Source organism: Dysidea avara, chromosome 10 (assembly GCF_963678975.1).
Source record: "Dysidea avara chromosome 10, odDysAvar1.4, whole genome shotgun sequence".
NCBI lineage: Eukaryota > Metazoa > Porifera > Demospongiae > Dictyoceratida > Dysideidae > Dysidea > Dysidea avara.
Genome location: NC_089281.1, coordinates 2,807,690 through 2,823,194, shown reverse-complemented (window position 1 = coordinate 2,823,194; position 15,505 = coordinate 2,807,690). Strand labels below are relative to the sequence as shown.

At 39.3% G+C, this 15,505-nt stretch overlaps 2 protein-coding genes across 2 annotated transcripts in view; one reads left to right on the top strand and one right to left on the bottom strand.

Moving 5' to 3' along the window:
• Window positions 1-9,919: 9,919 nt before the first annotated feature.
• On the top strand, window positions 9,920-10,402 carry LOC136268778 (uncharacterized). The gene has a single exon (XM_066064239.1). It carries the CDS (start codon window positions 9,920-9,922, stop codon window positions 10,400-10,402), a length of 483 nt encoding a protein of 160 aa, XP_065920311.1.
• Window positions 10,403-13,911: 3,509 nt separating this feature from the next.
• Window positions 13,912-15,505, bottom strand: part of LOC136237236 (uncharacterized) — a 52,318-nt gene continuing 50,724 nt past the window's right edge. Inside the window, exons 16-17 of the mRNA XM_066027567.1 lie at window positions 14,265-14,424; window positions 13,912-14,205 (exon numbers count right to left, since the gene is read on the bottom strand). Coding sequence (XP_065883639.1) covers window position 14,205; window positions 14,265-14,424 — 161 coding nt within the window. The 3' untranslated portion in view covers window positions 13,912-14,204. The remainder of the gene's footprint in view (window positions 14,206-14,264; window positions 14,425-15,505) is intronic.

The following is a 15,505-nucleotide window of genomic DNA, read 5'->3' as shown; positions in this document are numbered from 1 at the left end:
TTAGCTAGAGAATATTTTTGCGATTCAAAATTGTCATGGATTCACGTGTGGTTTTCTACATGTTGCAATCTAAAATCAGATATCATTACTTGCTTCTAAAGACTATATATTATTTCAAGACTATTATTCTCACTCAGACATTCTGATTCATGTAAGCATTCCCCAAGGGATGGTAGTTCCAACGATATAGTATCATGCAATGACATAGAAATATTATTGTTATTATCAATAGTGTACAAACTCAACATGAGTGTCACGTACATATTACAGTTGACCTATTGGAGTATGTGCTGCATGGTATTGCGAGATGGTAGCTATGGGTTCGTTGGCTTAAAACAACTTCAGTGGAATTAAGAAAGAGGCAATGTCACCTTGCAAAATCATAAATGGTACACTGTAGCTATAAGTCAACCACATAGCTGGTTGGATGATAATTTACAAGTGTAAATATCTTATCAATTTAATGGAAACAGTTTTGTCGATAGTCTTAGCTACTCCTTACTCAAACTCTAAAAACATCAAGAACACAATTATATAAACTACATATTATACTGAGTCAACTAATAGCTATCTTCCATGCTTTTCTACCATTCTTAGGGCAATTATCATTATCTGTACTAAAACAATTAACATACGAACATGGTGTCTCATAGTAGCCCCCGAGTGTCTCATAATTCTAATTTGCATGTGCTACAAAGAATACATCATAGAGTCTATCTACTGCATGCTATACATTTTTTTTTGAAAATTTAGGATGGCATACATGGTGATTGCACCTTTATCTTACATATAGAGGTGGATTTAAGGTGAAACATGCTTCATCCTCCTCAGTATGCATATCAGATGTTCATGAAGAATTATCTCATCCAGGATATTTATATGTGACTGGATTTGTGAAAAAGAGTCTTTCCCACACATCCTAATCCAATTGTATGTATGTATGAGTTTGGAAGACCATATCTTAGTGTTCAAGAAGCATACAGACCTGAAATTTTATCCATCCATTATGTAATGTTGCTGCTTGCTACTGACCAAACTTTAAGCTTTTGTTTTATCTGATATAAAGTTATGAATCATGAAAGTTGGAAATTGGAAGCCCCTTTTTGCAAATTCAGCCAGTCACATAATATACTGTATGTATAATCATGCTACTCAGTAATATCAGTATCATACTGGAAAATCGCTGTAGCTCCAACAGCAAGCCCATACATACATGTGCTAATTACACTTTAGTGCATGCATGACTTGCCAGTACTGTTTGTAACTAGTTCAGCTGCGTGTATGGCTACTGCTTCTTTCAGATGGCTGTTGCTACTATTTTAGGTTGCTATTCCTACTTGTAGCTTGCTGTTGCTGCTAACATGCAGTTTGCTTTTTTGTCACTATTTCTGCTATGTGCATGGCTTACTGCCACTCCTTGCAACTAGCAATCACAATTTGCAACTGGTATTATACTATTGCTTACAATTGTGGCTTGCTGCATGCTGGTTGCAACTGTGCATGGCTGCAGCTAGCTGCTTGCTACTGTTGACTGCTGCTTGCTTGCTGCTTTTACTACTGCTGTTTGCTATATACTTGTAGCAGCTGTCGCAGTTACTTTGAAGCTTGTTGTTGAATTGGTGCTTCTTGCAGCATGCCTACAAGTGCATTTAGTGTACTGTTACTCTAGCTGCATATACACTGCACAAGGCTGCTTGCTTCTGCATGCTGATGCAGGCTAAAGAGTTAAGAGGTGAAGCTTTTTGAAGCACACAACAGACATGGGTGCCATTCTGGAGGTCTGGAGCATGCTATCAGGAGAACTTCAGTTCTTAACCACCCTGAGATACGATTTTACTGTGTTGGTACAAGTAAACTAAGATGTGACTATCCACATCATCACAACATCTTGCATGCAGTTTCAATTGGACCATCAACATCTAGTAAGGTTCTAACATTCCATGAAGCCAGGTTCCACACATGTCAAACTTCTGAGCTAAACTAGTTCTGAGTGCACGAATGTTTGTACCCTGTGAGGTGTGCTAATCCTCAGCAGGAGAAAAAGCCTGACATGTACAGAGTGACGCCATCAAGCGACATCCTGCATGAACTCCACACACAAAATACAGACTCCTTTTGTCAACTTTGGCCAGTAAACAATATACTACTGTTTCCCGGGGTTCACCGCGTGGAGGCGTTGACATACATAGTACTTAAAAGTACTGAACCCCACACAACATACACACACTACACACATACACACACAACACAACTACACACACACAAAACTTAATTATCAATACACACACAACACAACTACACACACACAAAACTTAATTATCAATTCGCTCACGATGTTATAAACATCTGTCTAGCGATTAAAACTAACTCATCAATCAGTATAGACTCACTGAAACAGTTGTAACAACATAATTATGTATAAGCAACTACAACAACAAAATATAATGATAACGACAAGCTTCAGCACTCAGGTGCAGCATGCCGGCTTTAAGAGTTGAAGCAGGGAACCATTGAGGCAAATAGTAGCAGCTGCAAAATAGCAAGGTCAGCAGTAGGGTAACAGCAGCAGAAGGCTACAAGAAGGAACAGCAGCCATGCTGCAAGCAGATTACATAGCTGCAACAAGCTACAAGTAGTAGAATAATAGCCAGCAGCCAATATCACAGCCATTTAGTAATAGCCATGCAGCTTAAACAGCGGCAGCAAGCTGCAAACAGTAGGAGTCCGCAGCAAGTCGTTTTAATCGAGGTTTTAATAGTGAAGCCGGAGAGTGAAGCAGCTAGCAGTCATCTGCATGCATTGCGGCCATCCGTAACAAACTTGGCTGCCACACTGATGTTTTATTCAAGTTACACTTATACTTATAGCCTAATGCATGACAATAGTTAGGTGATTGGCTCGGGTTCCGGTTATCTTTCAGGTTATCACAACTTTACCCGCAGGCACGACACTAAATGCCACACCTCATGCTTCACGTGCTCAACGAAGAAAGGGAAACTCGTGGCCTAAGCAAACAAGAACCAAAACTTCTGTCAACTCAGTCAGACTGAAACTAGCTAGCCAATCTATAGCTACTTTAGAAATCCCAGTCAGCGAAAAACTGAACCGCAAGTGGAGTCAGCGCCGGCGAAGCCGAAGCAATTACAGTAGGGCGGACTCAGGAGGCGTGTAGATAATCAATTTAATTTGACCATTACTTGAAAAATACTAAATCTTGAAGAGCTACATCTCTGTACGACGAGCAACGGTACTCTATCTCAGTGATGATTACGTTAATGTTGCTGTGCTGTACATTAGTAACAGCTGAGCTCAGTGATACTGAACAGTGTAATACTGTTCAGTTTAGTCATCCTTTCTATCCTGGAGAGTCTTGTGAGGAGATCTATGACCAAAACCCACAAACTCACAATAGGTCAGGATATTATTGGCTTGTTAATCCTTTACAGGATGTATACTGTGATATGGAACAACGACCAGATGTTGGTTCTTGTAAATAAATTTATGATACTGATAGCCAAACTCATAATAAGTCAAGATATTATTGGCTTACAAATCCTCCTCGTAATGTATACTGTGATATGGAGCAACGAGTAGTATGTGGTAATATTGGTGGATGGACTAGAATTGCTAGTGTTAACATTACCAGAGGAGATGATTGTCCAACTGGATGGAACAAGAGCTCACAAGATGGCATCAGTTTCTGTAGATCACCAAATAATACTGCTGGATGTTATCCTGTACTATTCTCCTCTAAGGGAATAAGTTACCAGCAAGTATGTGGAATGGCTAGAGGTTACCAGAAAGGATTCATTGATGGGACCGTCGACAATGATGCATTGTTTATAACACATGGTAGCCCTCGTCAACACATATGGACATATGTAGTTGATGCCACTGACACACGTTGTGATTGCGACTCAGCTGCAGATGAGTTTACTGGCTCCAATTTTTACTGTGAAAGTGGAGTGAACTCTGGTGGTCCTAGGTTTGCTACACATTACTTGTCTGATCCTTTGTGGGATGGTTTAGACTGTCCTACTGGTAACACTTGTTGTGATAACCCCAACCTACCATGGTTCTATAGGGAGTTGGATATGGCTACTATGGATGATGTGGAAGTGAGTATTTGTACTGATGAAGATTTTGGTGATGAAGGTATCTTAGTGGATCAGTTAGTATTGCACATACAGTGAAGTATACAACTACTGCTGCTGCTGCTTGAGGCATTATAAGTATAGTTTGTATTTGCATGTGTGCTCCCATATTTAACAGTTATATGTACATAAATGTGTGTAATGGTAAGTGAGTGAGTTATGCTGCTAACTACACATTCCTTGAGGTGAATGTAAAGAAGCTACATTCTATGGCTGTTTGCAAGGATGGTGATGACTTATTCAGTACTGACGGTTTATAGACATTCTACAATGTACTGCAAATAGTTTACAACCATAACAGGAAGCCAATATGTGATTGGATGTTGGAAAAATGATCCAAATTGCACATTATAAGTTTCAAGATAAACTATTACCCTTCAGACCACTTAATTTTGCCTGCTGTGCAATTTGGATCGGTTTTGTAAAATCTGGTCACATATGTATGTATATATATACATACATACATACATGTAATAGTTATACTAGGGGCATGACTGCGTATATACCAGGCAAAGCACAAGTGCTCATGGTCAACTAATATTTGCCATTTGGGAACATGTCTCGTGGGAAACTGCTGGCATACTTCATGAGTGTATTTCAATAGTGGACATGGAAAGCAACGCAAGAATAATGACAAGGCATCATTGTATCAAAGGGGCTCCTCAAAATGCTCTTACAATAGCAAAAAAAACTTAATCCCACAATAATCACAAGATATGTGACTATATTATGGTATAGCGCAAGACATCAAAACAATCTGGGGATTCCTTGGAATGAATTACTGTGATATACACACAATTACCTGTGCAATATCTTGAGTTAATGAAATAAGTGCATATATCTCATGAATTAGTGCAATATGCACTGGCTTTTCTTTGATCTGAGGCAGTAAAGTGAGGGGGGGCTGATTGGAGTATGGAGTCTCTGGTAGCAGGAGGTCTGGGGGGCTGTGGCCCCCAGAAGCCGTAGCCATTTTAGCTTTCATAATGTCTCAAAGTTCACCAAACTTAATTTATAGCAATTTTATAGTTACAATTTGAAGCATTTTACTTTTTTTGGCAAAGCTTTTAGCTGTTGACTACAGGATTAATGAACGTATAGCATTTATAAGCAGTACATCCACCTGGAAGCACTTGATACAGTTGGTAAGACACCAACTCTTAAAGTAAGAGATACCCAGTTCACTTTAAGAGGTACCTGGTTCAATTCCCACTGTAGGCAACTTTTTTTCTTTTTTTTTTTAATTTAAATTATTTTTAAAAGTACTTTTAGGAACACGTTTTTATGAAGGCCTTGACTGCTCTATTAGGTATATTGATCTTTATCACGGTTTTTAGCCCCACTCCAAGAAGGTAATTTCAACAAAATATCATTCTGAGGGGAAGCTAAGCCCCCTAACCTCCTTTCTGCCACCTATGATCTGAGGTATGAAAGTGGTACATATATATATATTTAATTTGAAGGTTAGGCACAAATGTACTCTACATGTGAGAGGCAATATATATATATGTAATAGTTATACCATGGCTGCAAGGGATTTTTTTGATATGTACACCCAAAGCATGAGGGCTGCAGGCCCAAGGGCCAAGGGTGTATATATCACCAAAACCTGTGGTGTAAGTGATATATGTAATGGCTGTAAAGGATTTTGCTGACACTCGAAGCATGAGCCGGGGCAGCAGGCCCAGAAGTCAGGGCCGCCCAGAGAAATTAAGGGGCCCAGGGCAAAGAGTTAAAGTGGGGCCCTTGACCCAAGTTGTAAGGTGAAGACCAAAAAAAAAAAAAAAAAGGTCACAACCTGCTGGCAATGACAATAACTACCCATCACCAACCATATCTCCTTATCTATAAGCTTGCTATACTGCTCCTCTGAAGAATACTGTGACTGCTCTATTAGAGTATTTAGATCTGACTGCTCTATTAGAGTATATCGATCTTTTAAACAGGTATTCAGGGGGCCTCCTGGGGCCCCTTTCAGGCTGGGGCCCGGGGCAAAATGCCCCAGTTGCCCCCCCCCCCCCTGTGGGCGGCCCTGCCAGGAGTGCATATACCAACACAGTCATTGTATAAGTGATATATATATCACTCTAAGCACATTCACCTGACAGGTGAAAGAACTACAGAGCATTCAACCTGTTCCTTATATACGTACATACATCAGTATGTGATGATTGATAGTAGTGTGGACTAGTAGCTGTTAGAACGTTATTCATACATACGTCATAGTGCTTTACACACAATGCCAGAAAAATTGCGATCGGGGGATTATGTTACTCACCTCAATGCTGAAATACGCATCCATGCACTGCCCAAAAATGATTATTTTAACTCATCATTCATCATTTAGTAACTGCCAACTAATTGAAACTTAGCAATACACTGAGCTTAGCCTAACCCGTAAACCCAAACCCATAATTAAATGTTCCGTGTTGCTCAATATAATGAGTCAAAGCATATCATAGCTTTGAACTGGTTGGGTATCAAAGGCATGAGCAAACTGCATTCCCATGATATTGCCCAGGCAATATTCAGAGTTAAACCATGAGTAGCGCCTTTGAACACCCATGATAAAGTGGTATGTATACATTCAAATACTGTGTAAATATTACATACCAGTGAGTATTTCACATTAATAAGACAGAGTTACATGTACAGTGCATAGGTATAAAGTACTGGATATTACTGATCATGAGTTGGTTTTTATGGTTAGCACATAGATGGTATAGTGGCTACACTTAAAGGCTGTAATGTTTGGTCTACAAATTATCACTTATAAGGGAGATGAATACACAGAAAGCAATCAATCAAGCAAGCAATGTGAATAGCTATTCTCAATATGGTGGGGCTTGCTAAGCCTCAACCCAATAAACTAGATACATTTTGTCATTGTTAGTACAATAAGGTAGATTCACACACAAATGATAGCACCTTCTGGTTACTAAATTCTGAGTAATTCTGCTGCAGGTTCTAGACATTAACCTAACTATTGGCTATCAGGCTACTGCAGCTGCATTGTGGCTCCAAGCAAAAGTCCAACTAACTTTGACCCGGTACAGCTTCTTGTTGTGCCTTCACATCTGTTAGTAACATGAGAAATGCAGTGCTTAGACCATTACACTTCCCTCTAATTAGTACACTGTTCAGTATACCAAATAACGCTCATGTGTTTCAGGTGTTACTGGTGTGTAATTGTATGTTGTGTTTTGATTTCCCCAAAGACACTGATATAGAACAAAGGATCTACAGCATTTAGAGACTTGTAAGCAGCTAATTATGGTGCATCTTTTGCTTCAAAATTACTATACATATTAAAGTATTTAATCTCGCTAAGGTCTAATATATATAATTAAATTAATGTCATATTCAAGTATTTCATCTTCTAATTAAATTGATGCTAGCATCTAATATGTATTCAAGAATTCACTGCGACATTAGAGTCAATATGACGATGAAGATTAACACACTCCAATAAGTTTGTTGGCTGGTCTCAATATGGTCCAGTGTAGTACATGAGTGTAGTGATGATCTGGTACATATACACACTCCAGTACATATAGTAGATCTCTTATTGATATTTCTACTCCACTGGGAATTAGTACCAACCCTCCTCCAGGCCTGGAGCACATGAATGCATTCAACAATAATTAATACACACACACATTTACTCACTGGTGCATGTTCTTGGAATTAATGATCACTTGTGCCCTTTTGGTGGTGAGATTTATGTACAGCAAATAGCTCAGACAACCTAAATTGCTCCCCACCATATCCCTCACTGTTAGTGTAGCTACTATTAGTAGACTGGTACCTTAACGTAGTGAAGAAATGGACTGTATAGCTTAGCGTACAGTTTGCTGTATAATTTGCACATCGTAAAACATTTATCATAAAATAATATTACTCCTGAGCAACCATAAAAAGGAAAATGTTTCCTGATATGTACGATATATATGGTATGTGTTTTTACATGTGTGTACGTACATACATACATACACATGTCTCATGTGACTGACATACTTCAAATCTTTGTCTGTGGGAATTTTACTTCACTACTTGTGCCAAACTATCAAGTTGCAATATTTTAACAACTTAGCTGCTCTAAATGGCATGCACTGAACACTTCTGTGAGTTAGCTATCAGGTAGCCCTTTCTCTATCATTTCTGGGGGGGGGGGCACAGGGTCCTCTCAGAACGTAACCACACCAGGTACACACACATCACAATTTCATATGCACCTTGCCTTAGTTATTGGGAACAAAGATGCTCCTCATACTGCTCTTTATTTGAAATACTGAGTAACAGGCTGAACATAGCAGAATACATATTACTTGTGCCATAATGTCACATTTTATACTATTTATGATTAAAATGAGACATTCCAATCAGATTTACAATAATTAGAATCAGGATCATTAGTCAGTACCTTGAATTACAACAAATTCTGTGAAATAATTTAACAAGTGTACAAGTGCTTTAATGATGACACAGCAAAGTATAGATTTCTATTTATTTCACACGGGACATTAAAAACTGATTTCCAAAACCCAGTCACATACTGAATGTACCTTGAAGAGCAGTACTCAAATGTGTAGCAAATGATTAGGCAATCACTCTAATAAAGCAACCACTTATAAAACAATTAAATCTTGTTGGAGATGCTACTTCAGCACAAAGTTATGTAAAAGTTACAACAGTTTAAAAGATTGATTAGTATGTATCACTGGCTTTCACACAAATGACTCCATAAAAGATGATTGAAGATGCCAGAAAGATTTCTACTTACAGGTACTAAAGTTACCCACTCACCTCTTGGTCCATATAACAGCAGTGACTTCATACAGTCTAGTGTGTTGCAATGAACTGTAGTATTACCTACAGTGCATATGTACAATACAATATCATGATGACCCCTGGGTGGTGGTTTGCAGTGTTTGCAGATACCAACAAGCCACAATTGGTGTTCTTGTGGATAAGTCTAGAAACTAATTGTGCTTCTATTTCTTTGGGCTTACAATCCAAAGAAAGCACTTGTTTTGCACTAGAGAGTGACTTACTTTGCTTTTTTGTTAGTTAGTAGGTTTACATGACTGTGAAACATCTTATGAAACATCATGATTTAATTGTTTTGTTCTTGAAATGTTTGATTATTGGTAGAAAGCTCAGGTGATATCCGATTTTGTCGAAAGTAATGCCTTGGAGGTGATTTGTTGTGTGATTCAGTGAATAGGAAATTGATGTTGCTGGTGGCAGAGTTACGTTATAAAGTGTCAGTGGCAGGAATTCAGGACACCAAATGGTTTGGAGCAGATGTTTGGCCAGCTACTGGTGGGTTGCTGCACTCTGGAAGGTCTACTCCTGGTGGTTGCTTGGAGGGAAGGTGTAGGTATTTTATTGGATATAAGAGAGCTACTGAGATCAGCTGGTGAGCTATGGAAGCCAGTTAGCTCTAGGATGATCATGGTTAGGCTGAAATGGACTCAACAACAGTGGCAGAAATCAGATAAAACTTTTGTGACTATTATCTGTGTCTATGAACCAACTGGCAAGGCTCCTCCTAATGTTAGGTCCTAGTTTTTGGAACAATTAAAGGATACATTGGATAATGTTCCTCAGGGTGTCACCCTTGTGATGTTGGGAGATTTTAATGCTAGGGTGGGTGTGTTCAATCCTGCCAATGGCTTGTGGCATGGAACTATTGGTAGACATGGGATTGCAGAAATAAACTTTGCTGGTGAACAATTTCTAAATCGAATCAGCTCACTGTGATGAATACTTGTTTTGAGAAGAAGCCAGTACATCTTGGCACTTGGATGCACCTCTTAATGTTGTCAATGATCGATTTTAAAGTGATGGGGACCAGCCAAAGGAGATGCTGTTTAGATGTGCAGGTGATGAGAGGAGCTAACTGCTGGACCAATCATTATTTGGTAAGAGGCAGACTGAGAATGATGCTTCCACAGAGAGTAGGAGTTAAGATATGCCCCTTGCCATTTGCTGTGCATAGGTTTGCTATGCCTGAGATGCGTGACTCTTATGTGCAGTCATTGGAGGAGGAGTTGTCTGATTGGAGCCTCTGTGAGAGTACAGCAGAAGAATATTGGAAACATCTGCGATCCTGCATCACAAGCTCTGCTGAAGAATCTATTGGCAGAGGAGTGTGCTCTAACCCAGAATGGTTTGAGGAGAGTGTCAATGTGATGAAACCACTAATAGAGGAGAAGAACCAAGCACATTCAAGATACTTATAAGTTGGTACAATATCTCGTAAGCAAGCTCCAATGTATGGTGCAGAAGGCTGTTTCTGATGCAAAAAGGGAGTGGATTTTGAAAGTGGTCATAGAAGGTGAAGAAGCTGTGAAGGATAGTAAAACTAGATGGGACTGCATGTATCTGCAAGTTACGAGTTCATGGTGGCAATGGCAGGATGCCAGTGAGGCCCACTGCAGTTCTGAAGGATGATGGTCAGTTAACTAAGGGACCTGAGGAGGTACTTGATTGTTGGTACCAACATTTTAAGAAAATACTTATTGTCCAGAGTATGAAGTGGTTGCTGCTATGCCTTCTCTTGAGCCAATGTTACATCTTGATAATCCCCCTACGATGGAGAAGCTGGAGACTGCATGAAGGTGTGAGGAAAGCAGGTGGACTATCAGCTAGGGATCCTTCCAAAGATGATTTTGTGTGGTGGTCCTGCTTTGCATAGCTGGTTGCTTACTTTGGTGGAGGCTGTGTGGAGGGAATTAAGGAGAAGTGTTTAAGGATTGAAACAATGCTGTGATCGTACCAGTGCCCAAGAAGGGCAACCTGCAATCCTGTGACAACTGGCGAGGGATTAGCTTGTTGGATGTTGTAGGAAAAGTGATGGGTCGGGTTTTTCAGGAACGGCTTCAGGTGATTGCTGAAGAGTTGTTACCAGACTCACAATGCAAATTTTGGAGAGTAAAAGGTTGTATGGACATGATTTTTGTGGCCAGACAGTTGATGGAGAAGACAAGGGAACATGAGGACTCACTTTTTATGATGTTTGCGGATCTGAAGAAAGCTTATGATTTTGTATACATAGGAATGCTCTGTGGACTGTCTTGGCTAAGTGTGGTGTGCCTCCTACCATACTGAGCATTATCAGGTCCTTCCACAAAGGGATGCAGGCTTGAGTTAGGGTGGGGAGTGCTGTTACCAATTATTTTGAGGAATGGCTTGAGGCAAGGTTGTACTATGGTGCCAACTTTAATATCTGTTTTAATACAACGGTGACCAGGAGTGGAGAAGCTGCCTATTTTGTATAAACGTGGTAGAAAGCTGGTGGGATATCGAACTGCAAAATCTAGGTTATTGACAGTGCAGGTGACTGCATGCAGGGGCGGATCTAGGGGGTTTCTGAGGTTTCCGGAAACTGGTCAAGTGTATTCAGGTAATCAAAATTATATTTTACAGTGATTTGCAATAGTACAAAAGTTTAGATCGAAATACTCTAATAGAACAGTCAACCACTATAATAGAACAGCCACATTTTGTGTTTCTCTTAAGAACTGTAAGTAGCTAGCTAGCTACTGTATTTTGTAGTTATAACGTTTTGATTGTAAGTCATTCCAATTGTATCAGTGGATTCATGGTCCCTATACCAGTGAGATAACTATCACTTACAGATGTCTATATTCGTCTCTATGTGTTATGCTGTCTGTTTAAGCATCATCCCAGGGGCACTTATATAGCTATGCATTATAATTAATGTACTATTATTGCATAAAATATGGAGTTTAGATTCATTAAAATATTGGAAGTCTCTCAGTGGCTGGGGGCTGTGCCCCCAGACCCCTGCTTCTGGTAACTCAATACTGCTGTTGGAACTGATCTCCCTTCAAAAAATCCTGGCTATGCCTTTGAGATTCCATTTCAAATTGCACAATTTTCTGGAAAATCTTGCCCCCACACCCCCCTAGATTTACATTTGTGATATAGTAAAAGTTTGGAAACCAGTCACCAAAATTCCTGGGGCCGCCCTTGGCATGAGTCACATTTCGCTGCCTTTGAGTCAATTGGTAAGAGGTTTGTACAAGTGGCAAGTTTTTAAAGCCTAACTATGGACCTTCAGCACTTGTGCTGTAAATCTTAATAAAATAAAAATAAAATAACTGTTAGCTTACCAAAGACAAGGTTTGGCAGTGGGAGCTGCAGTTGCTGAGGGTGATGATTCCCTACTGAGTGGCAGTTGAAGGTGGTGAGATTGACATGGTTAGAGATTTGACTTATCAAGGTTCCAGTGATGGTGAGATCGCTGCCGAGGTTAATTGTAGAATTGCTAAGGCTTCCAAAGCCTTTGGTTGCTTGAGGGTACCAATCTTCCTCAATTGCACTCTCATACTAAGAGAGCTGTCTATAAGGCTGTGGTGACTTATGGAGCAGAGACGTGGACTCTGAAGGTTCCTGATATGAGAAGGTTAACCACATTCCACAACCACTGTGTACAAATTGAGTGTGTTTAAAATCCAACAATAGCAGAATCATATTACTACCCAACAGTTATCTGGATAACTTGGTCAATAGCTGATCATGATTTTGTTTTGAATCAATGGCTACAGTGGCTTGGTCACCTTGGCTGTATGAGTAGTGACCAATTATCAAAGACTCTTTTGTTTGGAGAGCTATTGAAGGAAAGGCCATTGTATGGTTTCATGGTACCAAGAAGTGATGGAGGGATGAAGTGATGTCTGACTTACAGGCTATTAGTTTTGAGAATTGGTGGTCTAACTTGTGTGCATTAGCTGTTGATGAGGTGGCACAGTGTAGAGAAGGAAATACTTGTGCTGCCAACAGAGCATCTTAGGAAAGGAATTTTCCTTTTATTTGTGGAAGATGTTTTAAATGACCAGGAGATCTAACAAGACATCGTCATTTCTGTGATGTGTACAGTTCATCACTATAGTCTGTTCGCGTTCACCTGAGCCCTCGTTTCTTGTTACATGGGCCAGCTGCCCAAACAGCTGTGAAACCCTTTAAACACCAGAACTGTTAATCAAAAAAGCGCTTTGATACAGGCAAGAACAAGGGAGTTATGATGCTTTAAAAATATGCCATACATTTTAATAGTGTGGACGATTCAGGTGCACAAACATGTTTATAACATGAAAACATGCTTGTTCCGGTATAAAACCATTGGGAGTGAACACATGTTCACTTCTTTGATATTTCTATATTGGCCAACCCTGCCTCCAGGCCTGTGACACATGAATACAGTAAACCATTAAACAATTAAGACACACTCATATATGGGGACCATTTTATGTGCAGCAAATCATTTGGACAAGCCTAGACTACTGCCTATCATATTATATCCCTCACTGTTAATCTAGCTACTATTAGTAGACTGGTACCTGAATGTAGGAAGGAATGGGCGGTATAGCTACATCAGTTAAAGCATATACTGATACGACAAAAAAAATTGTCTCAAGCAACCATAAAAAAAGAGAGATTCCATGATTGAAATTATTAGGCTATTAATGGTTCTTTGAGTGTGTAAACTTCCCCTGCTAATCTTCCACAATAATGCTTGTACACTCTATCTCCAACTGTGTCATACTGATACTGCTAAAAGGTCCTCGGTAGCCCTCCCTCCCAGACACTATGCAGCACCAACAAACTGTTTAGTTTGAATGCTTCAAAAATTCAGCTTATTTTTAACTGCTGTTTGTGTGCTGGCACGTATTCAGGTACAATTTACTAGCACAGGATGTTTATGCCTAAATATATATATAATGTACATACATCTATTAATGTGGACAGTTGAGAAGGATATTATACTTTCTTGCATGGCTACAGGCTAGTAGTAGATTCTGCAACACATGGGGTCGTGGTTATTTTCATTAATGTGAAGCTCGAGCTGTGACATTACAAGGAACATGATGGTGATGATTAACACACTCCAACAAGTTTGCTGGCTGGTCTCAATGTGTAGTACGTGAGTGTAGTGATGATCTGGTGCACACACACTCCAGTACATATAGTAGACCTCTCATTGATATCTCTACTCCACTGGGAATTAGTGCCAACAGGTCTGGAGTACATGAATAAATTCAACAATAAACAACAAGACACACACACACATTTACTCACTAGCGCATGTTCTTGGCATTAATGAATGCTTGTGCTCCTTCAGTGTTGAGATAGGGGACCAGTTTATGTACAGCAAATAGTTCAGACAATCCTTGTAATACTGGACTGTTTCCCAACACATCTCTCACTGTTAGTGTAGCTACTATTAGTAGACTAGTACCTGAATGTAGTGAAGGAATGGACTGTATAGCAACACCACTAATGTAGTTGAAGATTAGTGTACAGTTTGCAATATAATGTGCTCATCATAAACAGCTTCGAAAATAATACTTCTGAGCAACCATAAAAAAGAAAACTTGCTATAAATGTAATGATGAGATCACTAATGTTTCCTGATATGGGCAATATATATGGTATGTGTTTTTGCATGTGTGTACAATACAAATGTTTCATGTGACATATATACTTTAAACCTTTGTGTGGGGGAATTTTATATGGTATGGTATTAGATCCTGTTGCCAAACTATTAAGTTGTAATGTTTTAACAACTTAACTGCTCTAAATGGCACTTATCCAGGTACGATTTTATACAGGATGTTTACACCCAAACATGTAAACTACAAAGTGTGCATCATGTGACTAGTAATGATAGTACCAGTATTCCACTATAAGTTTTAGAGACAAACTCATCACTGAACACTTCCGTGAGTTAGCTATCGGTAGTCTTTTCTCTATCATTTCTGGGGGGGAGGGAGCAGGGTCCTTCTTAGGGTGTATATAACCACACTAGGTACATACATATTACAATCTCATATACACCTTGCCTTAGTTATTGGTAACAGAGACGTTTCTCATGCTGTTCTTCATTTGAAACGCTGAATAACAGGTTGGACATAGCTAAATACAAAGCATATTATGGCCTCTTGGCTTCTGAATAATTGATCTACGAGTGTGTACAAGGAATTTTAAGTGTGATTAGAGATCATTGAAATAACTCAAGGGAGGTCATCTACACCTGCTGATATGTAAATCCAATTTCTTTGTCCATAATTTATGCAGTGAGTGAATTGATTGCAGAGGCATTTCTCATACTGTTCATTGTTTGTAATGCTGTGTAACAGGTAAAACATAACTGAAAATGGAAACAAAATGGTCATGTCATTTTTCAATGATTGATAGTCAGGGAATGTGTCACTATATATCTACACATATGTAATAATTGTATATGTTAGATATTGTAAAAGTGAAACACAGTGGAAAATAACGATCATATGACAAGGGGATATACCTACTGGGGGGGT